Raw genomic sequence first — 21,007 nt, forward strand, 5'->3', positions numbered from 1 at the left:
CTACAATGTATAAATATTACACACATCTAAGTAATATGCAAATGTGCTTACCGTATTTTTTTTCAATGTATGATAACATGAAGCAGTAGAATTGCAACGAACTAAAAATCACAAAACGACTATGTTTTCACAAATTATAATACAAGATATTGACCAAAATGGGGATAAGCAAATTTCTTGCTCCTCATATGCTCAACCTTGTGTAATAAAGACATAACGAAATAGCATTCATGGCTCCACATTAAGAAGGAAAATGCTAATGTATGCATTAATTAATATCACTTGTTTTCAGTGTAAAAGATAGCGCTTTTGAATCGCATGTTTAGACACAAGTCGATATTTTTTTCCTTTTAGATTCTCAGTGAGACGGATTAATTGTTTCAATGAGCAGTATAATTTCACTGCCTCCATTATATGTCATGAAGAATTCCATTTTATTTTTTGGTTAGAGTTTATTTTCCTTCATTTGAAGCATATTTGATCGGTAGAGTTCGGTGCCCTTTGGGCTCTCTGGCGCCGTCGTGCATCGCACGACCTTGCACATAGGGACTGCGCGGCCCTGACAGGGATCTCTTTTGAGTTGAGGGTAGAATACCTCAAATTTGAGGGAGGCCGGGAGTTTCTCCCCCGTAAATGTTTTTGAAAAATGCATTAAAAAATTCTGCATTTTGAGTTCTTAGAAGAGGTAATTCGAACTACAAAAACATCAGCAAAAATAGGAGAACAAAATACAGAAATTTTTTAAACTTATGCACTTTTTTGCAAATGAAGGCAATACAAAAGAAAAATTGCCCTTGGTTCACGAATCGTTGATATTTATCGACAGACAGGAAGAGCGAAGAGAGAAGAAACGATATGACACACAGTCTATCACTTGCTCACATCGACTTTCGGTTAACATATTTTATTTTCCGACCCGTTAGTTTTGATTATCCCTTCTACCCACCGACAAACACAACGCTAAATCAATTGAAAAATTATCTAGATTAAACAATGCATAAAATTCTTTAAAATAAATAGTGGAAATATTTAAAAAATAGATACTAATGAGAAAGCAGAATTCACACACAGAAAGTTCACCTAAAGCTATAGCTTGTTTAGCTTATAGGTAAATTCAACACTGATTCTAATTAATACAGTGACACAGGGGAACCCATTCCTCTGCCCCCCCCCCCCCCAAGAGAAAAGGCACCTCCTCCCCCAAAAAAAGTTAATGGCCCTGACCCCCCTAGGTGGGCACCCTTGAGTGACATAACAGTGCCCCTTTTAGATATTTGATGAGAAGTGCTTCGTTCAAAATGTTTTCTCAAATTAGGCAACCGTTTTTACTATTGAAACAACGCCAGAATTAGTTTCATTTTGTATCACTAAACTTAAAACTCAGAACAATACATATTTTAAAATATTTCATCAAACTGAGCCGTTTGCCGATGTTTTAAGTTTCAAACGCTAAAAATGCAAGCGCTTTTTTTTTTTTTTTAAATTTTTTACCCTTTGTCTATTTTACTAAAGTTCTGGTAATCTTTCAGAAATAAGCTTTTTTTTTAGCCTTGCAATTTACGCAAAAAAAAAAAAAAAAAAAAAAAAAATCATATTTATTTTTGGTCGATAGAGGGCTCTGAAAATAAGGACAAAAAAAAAAAAAAAAAAAAACTCACTTTGAACTTGCACGATTGAAAACTTGTAATCTCTAGGAGAAAGAGTTTTTTCAAACTAAAAAGCTTTTTTTTTAAAGAAAAAAAAGTGGTGGGAGGGATTTTTTTCTTTTTCTTATGCCCGCTTCGCGGGCCCCCCAATCACTCACGGGCCCCTATGCAATGCATAGGCTTGCCCCCCCCCCCTTCTCGACGGCCCTGGGCTGGGGGGGGGGCTAATCCACAAGTCTAAAAAAATGCCATGAAAATTAAAATATGAAAAGAATACACACATACACCTGATTGTGTGTTGTGGCAAGTTTGGTATGAAGATCGAAGATTAAAACCATTTGATGTTGGTAACAGCCAGTGTCACATCTTCGACTTTTCTAAAGTGTGTCAAAGACTTTGAAACTACACCAATCTACCTTCAAATTTTTCCATCAAGTCTTTTTTAAGTACTAAAGAAAAGCTAGAAACTGAAATAGTCGTACTTTTTGCATTATATCAAGATTAAAATACTTCAAACCATGGCCGCCCATATGCAAAATTTTAAGGGGGGGGGCTCAGATGTTTCCCCCATGGTGTAGCAGGATATTTTCCCCATGGAAACCGATTTCAGTAAAGATTACAGTTATTAAAATTTGACATTTTTAATAACTTATTCATTGATGGCTGGAGACGAAATGTTTTTACATTTTCTCAAAGAAAAAAAGTACAAAAACCAAGAAAGTTTTAATTTCTAGGGGGGGAAGGCACTTATCCCCCCCCCGTATAGGCGCCTATGCTTCAAACCAGCGCATTCAAAAGCATAACTAGTTTTCATTATCACAAAATTTAATACGTGAATTCAATATATAAATGTTTTAATAAATATTAAAATTAAAACTAAAACAGTCTTGCATCGTTGCGTAGAACAAAAAAAAAAAAAAAAAGCTTATACTCACAATTTTTCGCAGATTTTCCACAAAAAGTTGAAATTTTATTCTCGTGAGTAGGAATTCAAACAGCAAGTTATCACATCCACTCAAAAGTGACGAGTTGAAATTTTTTTCACTCTGTTGTAGAAACCATGCATTGTTACAACAAACAAGCAACAGTTACCGATTTTTAGCCTACTTTCCCAGTAAAAGTCAGAAAAAGAAGAGAAAAGCATGAAAGAAGGCTTAATGCATCTTAAAAATATCGCAAAAAACAAAAAAAAGTCAAAAATAAATAAAATAATTTAATAAATATTGAAAAATTAAAAATTTGAAAGTAGGGTATTGAGATGGGGAAAAATGTCTGTCGGTCTGTCTGTCTGTCCCCCCCCTAATAACTTTTGAATGAATAGTCCGATTCGAACAAACTTTTTTTTGTTCGAAAGATCTCGGCGAGGACACCTCATTCCCAGGGATGCCCACAGGGGGGGGGGGGATTATGGCGCAAGTTGCGCCATCAAAATTTTGGGGGGGGGGGGGATTTTTTTCAGAAAGTTTTTTCAATTTAGAACATGAAAGTTTTGAATTTTGGAAAGAAAAAATATTTAAACTCATTCAACAAGAAATATAAGCATTAATTACACTTTTTTCCGCGTACTTTTTAGGTCCGTCACCGTAGCAAGCCCCCTCCCCTCCCCGTTTTTCAGAAGTGTGGCCGCCAATTTCATTTTTGCGATGCAACTAACGAAGAAAAAGGAAAACTCTTCGTTGTTTTAAAAAAATAAAACAAAATAGTAATTATAAATGAACAAGTGAAATAAGAGTGACAAAAAGTTTTTTTTCTGTCAAATTTGAACAGAAAATGTAATCTCAAAATACAATTTAGGAACATCCATGATTCTCTTTTATCAAGAGTAAATAAGGGCCGCGGAAATGTATACTTCAAACATTTTTATTAACACAAAAAAAAGTATTCAGTACAGTACACTCTTCACTAGGCCGCAGAGTGCGTATCTCTGCCAAGTCGGAAACTATGAGCTCAGCTCGAATTAAAAACATTGTGCATAGAGTAAAATTTGAATAATGGGAGGGAGGACAGGCGATCAAACTAACATGTTGCACCTCCTTGTCTCTCGGCCGCCATGGTTATACAAAACCATGCATCATGGTTCTGCAGTTTAAAAAATGAAAATAAAAATACATAAATAAATAGGACAACCCATAGGATAGGGGTCGCCGAAACATTCCCATATGTATATACTTTTTTTTGATGAAAAATGTTGTCCTGAAAATCATTGCTAAGTGGAGAAAACTGTATGGGTCATCGAAATAAATTTGAAATAGATAGAGGGGGGAAAAACCCAGTTAAATACAAAGAGAGATTCAAAGTATTCTATAATGAATACTCACACCAAAAGGTCTAAATATTTGAATGTAAAAATCGTAAGTAAATCAAAGCTTGATCAAGAGATGCAGGTGGCATATTTAAAATAAAATGAAGTGGAATAGAGACCTAAGGTATCGCAGAAAATTACCACATCCGCAGAGAATGCCCCCCCCCCCCTCTCTATTTCTCTCTCGCCGATATCATTGAAAGCTGTCTTAAATCTCGCTTTTAGTGCTTCAATTACGAAACATTTCTGGTCACGAGCCCCTTCAAAACTCCCCCTTCTCTCTTTCATCGAAGGCTGGCTTAAATTACATTTTCGGAGCTTTAATTTCAAGAAACTGGCGGTGCACTAAATTTTAACAAAAAAAGTCTACAATCGCGTTTTTAAGGCTTCAAAATTAAAAATTTTTTTTTGGGGGGGGGGGGGGGCATTTTTCTTCCCCTTAATATCACCATAGATCATCTAAAACTGCATTTTTTTTTCAAACCACAATTTTCCGATTTTTCCCTGGGGGAGAGCCCCCAGACTCCCCTTTACGTGTCAGAATCACAAATAATTCACAATTGGGAATGCGTACTTGAAGTTTGCATTTTGAAAAATTATAGAACGATGACCTCGAGTCTCTTCCTCCCTTAACATCACCGTATAGGTCGTCTAAAACTGTGTTTTTCAAATAACAATCTTGAAAATTCCCGGGGGATGAGTCCCAGAACCCCCTCTTCTGAACATAATTAAATATAACGTACTATTCTGTTGAGAACTTAAATTTGTAAAAATTATCGGAAGAGGCTATCCTGGACCTCTTCTCCCCCTTCCTCTCAAACTTAAAATATAGTCTAAAGCTGCGTTTTTATGTCTTCAATTTCGAAACAATGCAAGAAGGTAGCCCTCCGACACCTCCTAATTCTGATTGAATATTATCCTTACGATTAAACTTATATTACTAGTACTAAGGTCTAGTAATATGACTATCCCTGCTAAACCAGAAACTAAATCTTCTCTCTCTCTGCATCATATTGGAACATGCGTTTGAAACAATTAACGGACCGCCAAAAGCGTACCCCCTCCCCTCCCCAGTTTTTTTTTTTTTTTTTTTTGACCTAGCGACGGCCCTGGTACTCTTTCCAAAATTTAATGACCGTGTAGCTTTTAAGGGAACATCACAGACGGCATGTAGTTAGTGTCCGTTTCAAAGCTGGATCAGACGATTTGATTTCTTTTCAATTTTTTATAAATTTTCTGGAAGTAGCACAATTTTGCATGATGAATGCGTGTGTAAAAATGATGGGAGGGAGAGGGGTTAAAAATGTTTTATTATTTGTGATAATTCTGGCCAATATGCTCTTGTCTTCCATTGATTCATTTGCACCTCGACAATCGTTAAGAACTAGTTTTGAAGTTTGCGAATAACATATTTTTTATCCGTCTAATTGACAATTAATATATTTTCTTCATTAACGAGCTTAAGCTTGAGAAGAATTTCTCTCTCTCTCTCATTTCACTTTACTCCCCTTTTCTCTACCATTTTTAAACTGATTGTTTCAATTTATCATTAGATGATTTTTATTAAAACTTTCAGTGATGTTGGTTTTTGCTGATGGAGGTAGAACAGTTTGTTCTTAAGGTGTTTAAATTATGTTTCGTAAATCATATTTACTTTCTTCTATATCTGATATGTATAGAAGGATATTTGATTCATTAAAATTCTCGAGTTCTGATTTTCGGTGTGTACTGAATAGCTGGATCCATTTTTAGGGATTTCCGAAACATATCTGTCACGGTGTGTCTGATCCATCTTTTTTTGAACATGCAACTTTAATTTTGGAAAATTTCCAGGAGAGCGCCCCCCCCCCCCACTGTAACGCCAGAATAACACCCTCTTTATCATCAAGAGTCATCTAAAACTGCGTTTGTTGAACTGCAATTTTGAAAAATTTATAGGAGAGAGACCCTGATTCCTCCCTCTTTCCTTAACATGATCAAAAACAAGCCTAGAATTGCGTTTTTGCAGTATCAATTTCAAACAATTGCCGGGGGAATAGCACCGAAATTCACGTTCCACTAACATTATCCAGATCTATCAAAACTGCGGTTTTAAAGCTACAAGTTCGAACCGCCCCCCCCCCCCCATCCCATACTCTCGTCAACATTATTAAAAAACCGTGTTAAATTTGGTTTTCAGGGCTTCAATTTCGAGAAAATTCCGGGAGAGCTTCAAAAATCTCGTTTTCTTAACATCACAAAGGACGGCTACAATTGCGATTTTAGAGCTTCAATTTCAGAAAACTGCTTTTCCCCCAACCATGGATAGTGTTTTTAAGACTTTAATTTTTAAACTTTTCCTGGGGCAAGCCCTAGGATCTCTTCTTTCCCTAACTTTACCACATATAGTCTAAAACTGCGTTTTTAGATCTACAATTTTGAAAACAAAGGAAAAGCCCTCTTTCACACAACGTTAGACTATCTACAATTGCGTTTTTAAAGTTTCAATATTGAAAAATTACCGGGAAGGGCACACCAAACCTTTTATTCCCCAAACATCACCAGAGATCGTCTAAAACTGTTGTTTTAAAACTACAATTTGGAAAATTTTCCGGAGGAGAAATCCCAGGAACCCCTATCTAAGTGACAATAAAATAAGATTCATAGTTTATAGATTCATATTGTATACATCTAGTGATGACTCCATCCCAAGCCAGAAAGTTGAATCCACTCTTCCTGTATTTTTTTGGGGGGGGGGGGATTTGCGCCATTGAGCTTGGGGGGATGGGCACCCCTGACTCATTCCCATATTTCACTTTTTGATTTGAACTATTTTTTGTTCAATTTTGAACAGTTCAAAAAAACTTAACATTAGCGCCTACGGGGAAATTCAAGACAATTCCGAACTGTAAGACGAATTTGCTTCAAACAAACTTAGTAGGAAAAAGCTTTGGATGAAAAACTTCTTTATAAAATATCTTTTTGATTTGAACAATTTTCGTTCAATTTTGAACAGTTCAAATCCCTTAACATTAGCGCCTACGGGGAAACTGAAAGTCATTGTAGATTCCGTACTTGAAGACGGATTTTTTTCAAACAATTTTGTTGGAAATAACTCTTGACGCCAAACTAAAGACTTCGACTCCGAGAATTTAGGGGCACTTGACTCCGACTCCTATGCCCGACAATTAATCGGACTCCGACTCCCCGACTTTGACTCAGACTTCGTAGCTTTGGCAAAAATTTATACACGGAGGACAAATGACCGACTCCGATTCTTAGATATTCGACTCCGACTCCTTAACCCCAAAATGAAATTGACTCCGACTCCGACTCTGCAGCTTTGGTTTTGACTGTGAAATAATAATTGTTGATCTGACTTGTTTTTATTTTTACGCTAAAGTTTTAATTTAGGTATTCAGTTTTCGGCGAATAAACTCGAAGTCGGAACTCCAGCGCTCGAATACGCTACCTTGCGGTGATTTACAAAACTGCAAATGAAACTAAAACTTTGCCACGTTGCGTTCCATGTGTGTCTGTTGACGTAAACACAGGCAGTTTGTTCTGAGTATTTATTAACGCAATCGATGTGTCTTAGTTTGCTTTCAGCTACAGAAATTAATTCGTCCCTTAGTAGTATTCTCGAGCTCCTCAAAATAATGTTAGTTTTCATTATTTCCTTAATAATTGGTGAAAGCGAAAATACTGGATTAACAAACTTGGATAACGTTCTACAAGGTAAAATTTTTTATTGTTTTGTATGAATTTGTAAGAATATGGGAGTTTTTTTAATCTTAAATTAATTAAACTTACCATATTTTACAGCAGCATTTAGTTGGAATGGACAGTATGTGCAAAATATTTTCTTGAATATATTATCGTAGAAGAAAATGAATAACCGAGAAAGAATTTACTTTATTCCTTTTATTCTCAGCTGAAAGGTTTCGCCAAATTTGTTTAGGGTTATAGTTTTGGTATTGTGCGAGCAAAGTAGCCTTGGCGAGATTTCGCGTTTTTAGTTAAACCATTTTTAATTTTTATCATGAGTGGAATAAAATGGTAGTAAGATTACAGAATTCGATAAGTGAAAGGAAATAATGGTCAATCAACTGAAAAGAAAATTACCACCATATATCCGTGAGAATTTTGTTGATGATTTGCATAACATGACACAATTAAATCGTAGTTCAGAAATTAGAAAAATCGAAACAGAAAATTTTTAAATGAACCGATTCGGGAATTCGAGAGAAATAACTCGGCTACAAATGGAAAACAATAAGCGCTAGCCAAGCAAGGCAAAAAAGTATCATCTTCTTTCGATAACAATTTGTAATGTCATATTGAATTTTCTAGCATTAATTGTTATTCTTGTCAGGCCACAATTATTATTTAGTTTTATCAAGAATTGATAAATATCGAATTCAACATCGTGGAAATAGCTGCTTAGAACTACGGACTACGTAGTTTGCATTAATCTTTGACGTTTAGTAATGCTTCTTGAATTCTCATTTCTTTCTACGTGGGCCAGAATATCCACAAGACTTTGAAAATTAATTTAAAAAGAATAGAGCGAAAAAATGATACGTACGAACAAAAATCACAACACTTTTAGCATTTTCTTCGTTACCATGTGCGTTTGTTTTAGTTTTCAAGTCCGCCATTAGAGAGTGACTTCAGTGCCCCCTATAGTTCGTTGAAGTTGCGAAGTCATTTATGTTTCTACATAAAGATATGCGCAGACGATTTTTTTTTTTTTTTGACAATGAAAATTATTTCTTTAAGTTGACATTTTATTGTTTTTATTTATTTTGGTAAGCGCATTAATTCATTTAAAAAGTTGTTTTTGGCCACAGGGGAAAAAGAAACGATTTTTTTTTGATATGATGTATTTATTTTAATGAGCTTATTAATTTTAATTATTATTTTTTTCGTTTTGAAAGCTGTTGAAGATTGTTTTAATGGAAAAAGTGTATTAGCTGCTTTGTTTAAAAGTTGCTGCTATTTTTCTTTTTTTTTTTCTACGCATTTATTTTTTTTTAAATGAGTGAGGAATATTTTATTCCTAGAAATCAGCTTAAAGTATTTTTAAAATATGTTTGAAAAAAATTGCGATTTTAGCTATTTTTGAGAATATTGATCAGGTACTAGAAAGTAGTATGGGTATACGGGAAAGTAGGCTCGTCTAGTTCTAGACAGAACTTCTTGTTGAATTGTTGTGGTAAGTGTCAACAATCGTGCATTGTTGGTCTAGTTTCATGTATAACGACGATTGTTGATATCTTTTTGTGATTTTCTGGCTAATTTTTAAAATGAAAGATGCATACATGAACTGATAGGCGGGAGGGTATTCGAATCACTTTCCCAGGGCCCTCCAACTAGAAAGGAGCCCCTAAATTACGTATTACAGTCACTTAGTACAAATGTCTTGTTTCCCCGTAATTTTAATCACGCTTGTTCACAAATCTGTCAGTTTTATTTTAATATTACTTTTCTCTTAGTTTCAGCTAAATTAAATTATAGGGGAAAGTTGGCCAAAACCCAGTGCCGGATCTAAGGGGGGTGCAAGCATTGCCTTGGCCAGAGCGGAAATTTCTGAGGAAAGGGAAAACCACCCTAATTCTGGGTTTTTATCGCTGAAGCTTATTATAAAACTTGAAAAAAGGCTAAGTGAAAGCGGCAGGCATTGGAGCAGCCACGGGAGAGGTTTGGGTTTAAATCCCCTCCCAGAACCCCAGTGCATTAGTTCCCCTACAGATCAAAGAAGGAAAAACAGTATTTAAACTTTTCCAAGCTGATTAGGTTTCAACAAAACACCTTACTGCTTATAGTTTAGGAAGCATTTACAAAATACATTCAAATTCTGAAACATTTAAGTAATATTTCGTGATCGGACCCTTACTTTTAGCCCTAAGAGGGCTAGAATGGACTTTTTTTTTAGTGAAAAGGGGATCACGGTTTAGTCAGCACTTCCAACGCTGCACAAATCTTAGAGAGAAACCTAGAAAGAAAAATTCTGCCTTGGCTCCCTACGAATTCTCATAGAAAGATCGAAACAGTCACTAGCTAGCATTTGACATTCTTAAAGACATTCATGTATGTGAAGAGGATGTATTAAATTATCTCACGAAAAATTAATATAAGATTAAAATAAAGGTTATCATGAATATTTCATGCAGTAACTTTTGCCGTAGAGCGGCCAAAAAAAAAAAAAAAAAAAAACTGGTCACACACATACGTAACACACACACATTTTCCAAAAATGGTCGAAATGGACTCAGCACACCTCAAAACGTTCGAATCCATCAAAATTCGAAAATTTTCACGAATCCAATACTTTTTTCTATATATTAGACTAGTAGTACCCGCACAGCGATGCCCGTGCTAAAAATTTAATGGAAGTCCGTTGAATAAAGAAAAATGACGCTCCCTCCCCCTCTGATGTGAAATGATCATTTTTCTTTGTATAAAATGCGTACACACCTTTTCAGAAAAAAAAAAAAAAAAAAAAAAAACTATTAAAAGTTTCTTTGGAATTTAAAACTTTTCGTCAAATCATTAAATTAGATTTACAGTTGCTTTAAAACTCTATTTAGCGAGTGAAGCGGTTTTTACTACAATTTAAAAGATTTTGCCAAATAAACAAAAAAGACATCAAATAATATCTTTCAAATGTAAAAATAGTTCCGCAACTCTATTGTTTATCGCCAAACTCGTCCAGCAACCACGCTATCATAATCCATCCGTCTAACAAAAAAAAAAACAAAACATTCAGTGGAACATTCGAAAATCATCATCAGAAAAAAAGAAGAAAATATCGTACATTTCACTCGGATTGAAGCAAATCAAAAGTTTCTTTTCTTTCAAAACAAATCGCCAAAACAATGAATTACATTTACGGTTGCTTTAAAACAATAATCCTAGACTGAACTGCTCAGCGCCTAACGAGTCAAGAGACCACGCTACCGAAACCCAGTCCTTTTGCGAGTGAAGCGGATGTTTTTTCTTTGGCAATAATAAATGTTTCTCCAAACAAACAAAAAAGTATAAAATTACATTAACAGTAGCTTTCAAATCTTTACATATTAAGAGCTGCAGGGACGGAATGGCTATCTTTGGTCCAGTCGGCAAAAACATATTCTGACCCACCATTGCAAAATAAGAAATTTAAATTTTGTAGGATCCTCGATTTTTCCTACACAGAGAAAAGACATGGAGCTGCCACTATTGTCTATTTTTTCAAGTTTCTATACCAAGTTTTAATTTCAAAAAAAAAATTGAATTAATAAAGTGTAAGATAAGAAAAATACTGAGAATTTTTAAATGCTATTTATAACTTTGAAGGAAAGATGGACTTCTATAGTTACAACAAAGGAAAGAGGGGAGGAGGACGAAATTGTAAGCTATCTGTGGGGAATGAATTTCAGGAAATGGTGATGTCACGAGGACTCTCTCTGCAAAATTTTCATAGTTTAGTTCTTAAAAAATGCAATTTCAGTCAACCTTTAGTAACATTAATGAATTACGAAGAATTCTTGGGCTCTTTCTTTAAATTTTTCGACATTAAAGCTTGAAAAACAGAACTGCAGACTTGGGGGAAGTAACGCTGCCCCAAAAGTAAACACAAGGCTCAGGATTCTCTCTTTAGAAAATGTTTCAAATTTGAGGTGAGGCTTTCAAAAATGATCAAAAATGGGGCTTTCGGGCTCTCTCCAATGAACTTTTTAAAATTGGAAATGTAACTTTTGGGCTAGCTTTGAGACGCTAACTGAGAGGGAAAGGGAAGGATTTGAGGATATCCCTCGAAGTTTTTTGAAACCAGAATCTTAAAGATGCAATTTCAGGTCATCTTGAGTAGTAACATTGATGGGCAGAGGGTTCGGGGACACGGACACGTTCCTTAAAATAATCGTAACTGAAAGGCAAAAAACGCATCTCAGACTATCCTGAAGGACGTTAGGAGAAAGGTCCGGATTCGGAGGCTGTGCCTAGAAATTTTTTAATATTGCAGTTTTGAAAACGCAAATTTAGGTAACTTTCAAAAATCTATTGTTTAAAAAAATGGAAAGGAAAAAAATATCCCTTGAATAAACGATAACTCAACCCTTGGTGTAAAATAATCATTTTCTTTGACTGAAATGCTTAAATACCATTAAAAAAAAAAACCTGTAAACAATTCTTTGCAATTTAGAATTTTTCGCCAAATAAACAAAAAATACATTGAAGTATGTTAACAGTAGCTTTGAATATAATAATCCCGCAACTCTATTGTTTATCGCCAAACGACTATGTAACCGTAACGCAGTTGAATAGCGAGCGAAACGAACTCCGATCGATTAGCGATTCGATCTTTTGAACGAAAACGTTTAAACGATAATTTCGTTCTCTAGTTAAGCATTGGTTTCATTGACTATTTTTCCACGCGTACCCTTTAATGACCTTTATATACTGCATGATTTGTTCTTTCAGCCAAGGATAACAATCATCCACTGATCTTTGGTGTACATCCTGTTGTGATTTATCTAGACGGAGATAAGATATGTCTTTTACAAATTCGACCATCTTTTCCTTTAATAGTTTACTGATTAGTTTGATAATCCTCAACGTATTCTTGCCAGTGGCGTAAAGACTCAGATGATTTGAGCCGGGATCAAATGTTGTTATGTACGGTACTTTCAGATTCAACTTCGACGAAAGAAAGACACGTTTTACGTGAATTTAGCAAGAAACCAGATTTTTTTCAACACTTCACTTTCAAATATTTCAAGCGAATTGAGATCTTGGCTGCAAGAAATGAAAGCTTTACTCTCTTGCCTTTTATCCCTTCGCAATTAATACATCAAAGCAGGAAATTTTCATCACAGAAAGCAGAGTTGAATTTCATATTGCCCTTGGACATTGGGTTAAATATTTTTTTCAGTTCTCGCTTTAACAGTGGGGTAAAACACTAAATAACTTTTTTGGGCTAAGTTTTTTAGAAATAAATTATAGCCTATATTATTTCCTGATAATGTAGCTTTCTATAGTGAAAAAATGGAGGTCCAGTAGTTTTAGAGCCTATTTTATACAAAAAAAAAAAAAAAAAATCTTTCATCTTTATAACAGTAGTATAGATAACTTGAGAAAAATATAAAATTCACTCTTATTAAATCAATTTTTTGTTCAATAAACATGTGAATCAATCAATTTTATGATTTTTTGATCTATCGTTAATTTTGAACTTAAAAAAGTGGAGGGACAAAGCCCAGTTCATGTAGCATTTCAACACTTCTTCAGCTGGGGTCTCTAATTGTAGATTTCAGTTCATTTCCCCCTTTTGTTTATATGAATTTGGCTGTTTGACGAAAGTTCATAGAGAGCAGGGAGAGAAGCTTTGCTCATTTCAGGGAGTTTTTTGATATTCAAAGGAGTCTCATGTACATGGGCGTGCATAGAAATTTTGGGGCCCGTCACAAATTACTTTTACGGCCCCCCCTCCATATTGTTAACCCCTACGTCCCTACATATATTTCACCCCTCATTTAAAAATCTTGGGCCCCCTTCAGGCTCGAAACCGGGCCAACAAGTGTCCCTCCCCCTCCCCCCTTGTGCATGTCCTTGCTCATGTATAAACACCCCAAAGCATGGTTCGTGAATTTATAGCAGGGCCGGAGCCGCTTTGTCTGATAGTGCAGGCCCATTAAATTTTTGCTAATATGCGTACAAATATAATTTTTTAACGCTCTTTTTTCCCGTACCCTTTTTCAGGCCGCGTCCGACCCCAATTTCTCTGGCCCCTTCCCGTTTCCTCAATGTGGGAGCCATGGCCCCCAGGGCTCTAAAAACTAGGTAGAAAGTTGATAAGAGAGGAAAACATTCGCACGTGTGGACTTCGGTTCTTTACTTTTTCCCTGCTCAGGATGGAAAAAAAGTAAACCTGTTTCCAAACGCTTTTTTACATCGAGTAAGCAAATTGCATGCTTTCTTTAAATCAATTTAACACTTTGAAAAATGTTAGACTTGAATTTAAATGTATTAAGTTCAATAAAAAAAATTGTTTGAAGTGGCCCACTCGGCAGTTGGTCCAGTCGGGGATCCCCGACTAGCCGACCTGGCCAGTTCGCCCCTGAAGAGCTGTGTTGCCCGGTCTACCTTGAGCATAAAAATTGTGTCAAGTGACATATATTCAACAATTAGACTTAAATAAAAGAAAAAAAAACCATGCAAAATTACCCTTCCAAATAATGACGACAGACAAGGGCGCAATGCAAAAATGCGCAAGGGGCATATGCAAAATTTTAAGGGGGGGGGGGGCTCAAAAAATTTTCCCATGCTTTAGCAGAGTATTTTCCCTATTCAGTCCCCCTCTCTATCCCCCCGATTTCAGTACGGATTAGAGATATTAAAATTTGAATATTTTTAATAACTTATTCATTAATGGGTTGTAAAGAAATTTTTATACATTTTTTCAATAAAAAAAGCACTAAATGCAAGGAAGTTCTAATTTCACGGGGGGGGGGGGGGGGGGGCTCGAACCCCCTCTTGCGCCCCTATATGGGCGCCCTTGACGACAGATATTGAAATACTTTTAAGAAATTAGCAAAGTATCAACAGCTTGGCACCCCTGCATTGTAGATTATTTTCCTGATACGGGGTTGACTTTTTCTGTTCAAAAATTTTGTGTGCTTCCCCCTTATAATAATTCTGTGCCTCTATTGCCTCCTGATGAAGAACCACCCCACAAATTGAAAGCCAATGCCTTTAGTGCATTTTTTGAAATTTTAAGAGTATTTTTAAGGTTCTTTTTTAGATTATGAATTTCAAGGCCTGGTAATAATAAATTAAAGAAGAAAATTTTTAAATATACTTAAAGAGTGACTTAAATTTGACGAGAGTTTAAATAAAATATGTATTTACCCTTAAAGGTAAAAGTCAAAAGCATTGAAAACCTAATGACCTGTTAAGAATAAAAACCAAAAAAAATTTCCCTTCTATGCTATTAAAAAACCATATTTATATTTTCAAATTGTCACCAATGTATAAAGAAACTAACCATTTTTATATACACTCAAGAACATTCAAAATAGTGCCCCAAGGAAACATTGGATTGAAGTGAAATTTAATATACAAAATTATATAGGCGAGAGATACACTTGATCCCAAAATCTAGACAATTAAACAAATACAGGGTAAGAAATGAGATAAATACAGTGCTACTTCAGCAGCGCCTTGGACCCCATTTTTCTACAATACAAGCCGCAACACGGTCTGGCATTGAGCTAATTAAACGTCTGACGTTGTCCTGAGGTAGATGGACCCACAAACTTTGATCAGCCATTTCCAAATCTTGCGTTTCAGCTGATCCCATGCATGCTCTATAGGGGACAAGTTGGGCGAGCGGGCTGGCCATGGAAGAGTCTCAAAAGGACCTAAGAAGTCTGGAGCAACTCTAGCTGTATGCGGCTGAGCATTATCTTGCTCAAAAATTGTCTCTGGGAGACCATTTAGGAACGGTCCTACATGCGGTTGCAGAATTTCATTAACATAACGTTGACCCTTGTAAGGTTCCACGTACCACTACCAGAGTGGACCAGCTCTCATAGACTATGGCCCCCTAGAATATTATATTCCTTGTACGGGCAGTACATCGTGCAATTGAATGGGTGGAATGGTACCTTTTTCCAGGGCTCCTCCACACCCGTGCGAGGTTATCATCTGACCCTAAAACAAACCGGGATTCATCACTGAACCACCTTTTGCCGGTCAATGACATCCCACATTGCTCTGGCTTCGCATCATTGTAGACGGAGTTGCCTATGTTTTGGCGTTAAAAGGAGTACACAAAAAGGATGCGTGGACTGCATAGTCACTTCCGCTAGACATCTAGAAATGGTTGAGGGAATAACCGCTACTCCCCTACGCCTGCTTGTAAGGTGGCCTCTTGTCATCTATCCTTTGATCCTCTCTGCTTGTTGTCTTCCTGATCGCTGCAGATTAGGTTTTTTGCACGTAAGTACCATTTCGTGTCCACTGCCTCCAACGGTTTCTAGCGGAACACTATGAATGATCCACCTGGGAGCAACACTGCTCCTGGAACAGCCCACAGTTTTCATGTCGATGACCATCGAACCTCTCTCAAACTCGCTTAACTGTGAGAAAGGTTTTCTAACAGGCCTACCCGACATCCATCACTCATTAAGGTTCTCCAACAATCGGGACGTAATCTTAACATTTATAAATCGTAAATAATGCACTGGTTTATATTGCACCTTTTTCCCGATTGCACCGATACTGTGGGTAAACTGTCATGCGCATTGACACCAAACTTGGATCATTTGCGTAACAGATGTCACTCTTCTTATATGCAAAGTTTCGTGATTGTACCTTTCTTCTTTCTTGGGGCGCTATTTTCAATGTTCCTGAGTGTATGTGATTTGAATAATAATAAGAAATACATTTCATTTTTATTGTACTTTATTCAATTAAGAAAATTCTAGAATGTTATACAAACCATTGCTAATAGCTCTAATTACAAAATACAATATACAAAACTTTCTCAAGCAATTGAGAGGCACTACACAGTAGTAGAGCAACAAAACTGAACAACTTTCGCAAAAAACATCGAATCACATATGGCAAATAAGAAAATTAACTTGGCACAGTGGGGGTAAAGTATAAAAATTTACAATTTTCACAAAAGGAAGCAAATTTACAGCTTTTACAAAGAAACTAGCATTTTGTCCACAATTTTTTACACTTGATCTTAGATGCAATGTTTGAGAAATATCCTGAATTAAAAATAAAAAATTAAAATTTTATATTAAAACATTAGAGCTAAAAAAATAATGAAATGAGTAGCAATGAAATGTTATTTCTGTGATTGTGATTGAAGGGGATAAAATATCTTCAAAAAAGTGAAAATGTTTAGATCATAAATTTTAAATTAGAACAAATCAAAACTTCAGATACATACCCCTGAACTCCTATGGAATTCTGTAGTTGCTAAAGAAGCAAGTCACATTCAAATATATTTCTTTTAATAACTGTGAGCACTGACACTAAAATGATTTGAAATTTTATGACATCTGCACTTGTAAAAATTTTTTTTTTAAAAAGATGTCTGTCATGTTTAGGTTACATTGGTCATAGTACAGTAACTGGATGGCAGATGTTGACATGTAACACAATTTTAAGTTATGTCCTTCCTTTAAGTCAAACTCCCGCATTAGTTTCAGATGAAATCTGAATAATTTAGTAGTAGAACCACACAATTTAAGGATTAGCTACAAAAACAGTTGCCTTCATTAAAATAAAGCAAGTTTCTTTTAAGTCAATAGAAGATACAACATTTAGTATCAAGAGATTCCAGGAAAACCTCTTTGCTAGAGTAAAAGAAAAAGGATTTCATTGGTACTGAATGCTGTAAGAAAAAAAAGAAGCACCCATCAAATATGTTTTGTGGCAATAAAATAAATTACTAGTTGTATCATAATTTAAAGCAAAAGAAGGAACATTGTTTTGCAGTGAAAAAGAAAAAAAAAGATACATTTTTTTGAACAGGGGGAAAATAATTACATAAGAAAAGAATGTTCAGTGTTCAAATCCTTCATTTTAGTAAATAAGAATATAATATGGAGAGAAAACGTTTCCGGGCTTACTGACGCCGGCTGTGAAAGCCTTAAGCAGTTTTTAAGAATATAATCTTTTATTAAGAAAGTTAAATAGAAAAATACTTCATTCAAAGCATCCAGATGTTAAAATTAATAGAATATGCTTTGAAGAAGCATTCATTACTAGTTTTAAATGACCGATCGTTGTCCAATATACTCTATTTTCAAATAGAGTTGGAAACGACTTAAGTAAAAAAAAAGAGAAAAAATATTTTTCAGTTATATATATAAATATATATAAAGAATAGACAAAGTGGTTTAAAAGTAGAACCGAGGAAAAAACTGAATAGTAAAATTATTTTGAATATATCTTTATATCATAGCTTAAAAAAAGTTGCCCAAGATGGCAACAGCATATATAAAAACTTGATAATAATGAGAAAAACTTTTTAATTTAAAGCTGCAGTCATGAAATATCTGACACATTAAACCATATAAATCCTCAGTGATTAAATTGCAAAAAGCACTTTATAATAATCCTTGATACCTCAGGAGAAAAAATGGACGGAATGAAAAAATGTATAAGTGGTTTATGAAAATACCATATACCTGAAGTAAATCTTTTGCAAAGCTCTACATTGAATTTATTAAGGCAGTTAACAACTTCGATAAATGACAACTCCCTAAAAATAATGAAATGTCAACCCAGTAGGGCAAAATATGATAGTAAAAGGTTTTCAAAATTTGAACTGTTAATGAACTGACATTGCTGGAAATATCATGTTAACCATTTTGACATTAGATATATTTAAAAAACGTTTCGACACCATTGCTCTTTTTAAAAACAACATCTGGTCCAAGCAACATCCGTATTTGACTGTTAATAATCAAATACAATAATTTTGTGAAATAGCAGAAAACATTCTAAAAGTGGCTTGCATGTATCATACTGTTTAAAGTTCAGAAAAATATTTTTCTTCAAAAGATGAATACTATTTTTTTAGGAGTATTATTCAAGCTGTTAATCTACATTTTATATGGAGAGGTAAAATATCGTTTATTCTCAACAGAATAAATGAATAAAAAACTTTCATTCACCCATTGTTAATTACCTACTTTAGTATAACTTCAATTTTCCAAAAACTGACAGTGATAAGTGTGATATCTATTAAACAAACTATCTTTTCAAAGTCATAGTTTTAAGAGTTTTGATAAGTTTTAATCTAATCAAAATCTTTTGAAGTTATTTTTTTTCAAAACATTAAGTATCACATCTTAAAACAAGCAAAAACATTTATTTACAATAGTTTACATAAAATTGCAATAAAATTTACATCACTTCTCTTTATGTCAAATTAATGATTTTTAATGACAGTTAAAAAGAGCAAACCTGATTTAAATGCTTGAACAATGAATTTTATTACATTAACTCCCGATTTTCGGCGGAGTTGGGTGGCACAAGTGCTGTGGATAATAAAAATCGCGGATAAGCAGCAAAAAGGTTAAAACGAACGAGTAAGGGAACGAGTCAGGTAAAAATTGTCCTTTCTCAAAAATGTAGCTGTATTGATGCATATTACTTTCTTCAAACAGTGAAATATATACAGTACAGTACGATGTTTTGGATTTTTGCACAACAGAACTTATGAAAAAAGAACGAGCTGATGTGTGCATCACATGACTTCCTTTTACTCCAATTTAGAGATAATAGTGCCTCGGAGTAAGCAAAGAAACCCTTTAAATACTTTCATTTCAAGTCTGTTGCGAACCAAAGAAAAGAAAACGTTTTATACAGATAAATTTTCCCAATATTGGCAGTTTTAATGTGATTCAATGGTTAACTCTCTAAATGTGGCCAAATGAAAACCAGATTAAAAAAAAAATAATAATAAAAAAAAAAAAAAAAAAAAAAAAAACTGCCAAAGTTGTTGCCAAGTTTTCGACAAAACTTGGCGACCGTTTTCGACAAAACTTGGCGACCAAAAGCTTGGCGATATTCTGCCAAGAGTTTGCCAAATTATAGCACCGCTTGAGTTTACATTGAAATTAACAATGATTTTACCCCAAAAAGGTGTAAAAGACCCCCTTTGGAACACCCGAATGCAACCAAAAGAGAAAGTGCACAACTAGACCCCACTTGGAATCTATGTGCCAAATTTCAATTTTCTAGGACATAGCATTTTTGAGTTATGCGAGATACATACACACATACATATGTACATACGGACGTCACGAGAAAACTAGTTGTAATTTACTCGGGGATCGTCAAAATGGTTTCTTCAGGTGTCTATACGTTCTTAGGCATGTAAACAGGTGTGGTCAGGTTGAAAAAAAATCAATATTCATTCGGGGGTGGGCAAAATGGAAATTAAGGCCGATTTTTGAGTGAAAATATTTTTGCGAATACAATACTTCTTTTTTTGTAAAAGGAAGTAACAAGTGTATTAACGATGAAAAAAAGCAAAGAAAACCCCAACTGAGTTTAAATTTAAAATTTATAGACAAAACAGACATTGGTATTTACTTTTTAATGCAAAAATACATGTTCCTGATTGTCCAACGACTCGCAGATAATCGGGAATTTACTGTGCTACTTTTGTTTTTCAAATACTTTTCTGATTACAAAAAATTGAATATGATTCAAAGAAATCAACTAAATTCTGATCAAATGATTTTATCACTACATATATTCTGTTGATTACAATATCATCTCAGTTTGATATAAACACCAAAAAACTGCAGATATGAAACAAGCAATGCACTATATTTTTGATTAATGACGAATTTCTAAGTGAAACAAAAACTTGCTGGGTTCAAAACTGAAAATATAAGACTTTCTTTCAACGCTTCAGAGTAACTGATTCAATACTATAATGCAACTTTCAAATTTTCACTAATTTTTTTAAAACGTTAGACGAAGTTATAGAAACAAGTAGTACACATACACATACATACTAAGGCACAACTAGCAAATAGATCACATATGCAAGCATGTTTACAACGTCTTCGAAGTTTCAGCTGCACAATATTGTGTAACATACACTTAGACTTCTTTTTTTGAACTCTAAACATTGTCAGAATATTGAATTACTCTTAGTCTGTCAAGGTCACAAAAACAATCACTCTCATCTGCATAAATATAGAAGTCAAAAGTCATCAAAGTTCCGTGGTCATCACAGTGCGACGTATCGTAGTAGGTTTTTCTTGGGTGGTTATTCCGTTAGGGGTATCAACGTGCCAGGGCGAAAGCTGTGCAGACGCATTGGAAGGAACTCTCATCACTGCTTGGACGGAAATATCACGATTGCTGGCTGAAGACACAGATCGTGTTATCGGGTGTGCTCCAGCAAACGACGTTTCCTGCAAGAATTGAAACAATTAAATGTAACCGAGAACAATTGGACAGCTGTTACTAATGACAATTAGGTCAACTCTTTCAATTAACTAAAATAGTACTTCTGCCAAGCTCATCATTGTTTCAAAGTAGAGATAAT

At 34.8% G+C, this 21,007-nt stretch overlaps 1 protein-coding gene across 2 annotated transcripts in view; it reads right to left on the reverse strand.

The window, feature by feature from the left end:
• Nucleotides 1–16,365: 16,365 nt before the first annotated feature.
• LOC129225115 (band 4.1-like protein 5) overlaps nt 16,366–21,007 on the reverse strand; it is a 146,556-nt gene continuing 141,914 nt past the window's right edge. For both annotated transcript variants that reach the window (XM_054859675.1, XM_054859674.1), the window contains one exon: nt 16,366–20,873. In XM_054859675.1, coding sequence (XP_054715650.1) covers nt 20,670–20,873 — 204 coding nt within the window. In that variant the 3' untranslated portion in view covers nt 16,366–20,669. The remainder of the gene's footprint in view (nt 20,874–21,007) is intronic.

Source organism: Uloborus diversus, chromosome 6 (assembly GCF_026930045.1).
Source record: "Uloborus diversus isolate 005 chromosome 6, Udiv.v.3.1, whole genome shotgun sequence".
In the NCBI taxonomy this organism is placed as follows: Eukaryota; Metazoa; Arthropoda; class Arachnida; order Araneae; family Uloboridae; genus Uloborus; species Uloborus diversus.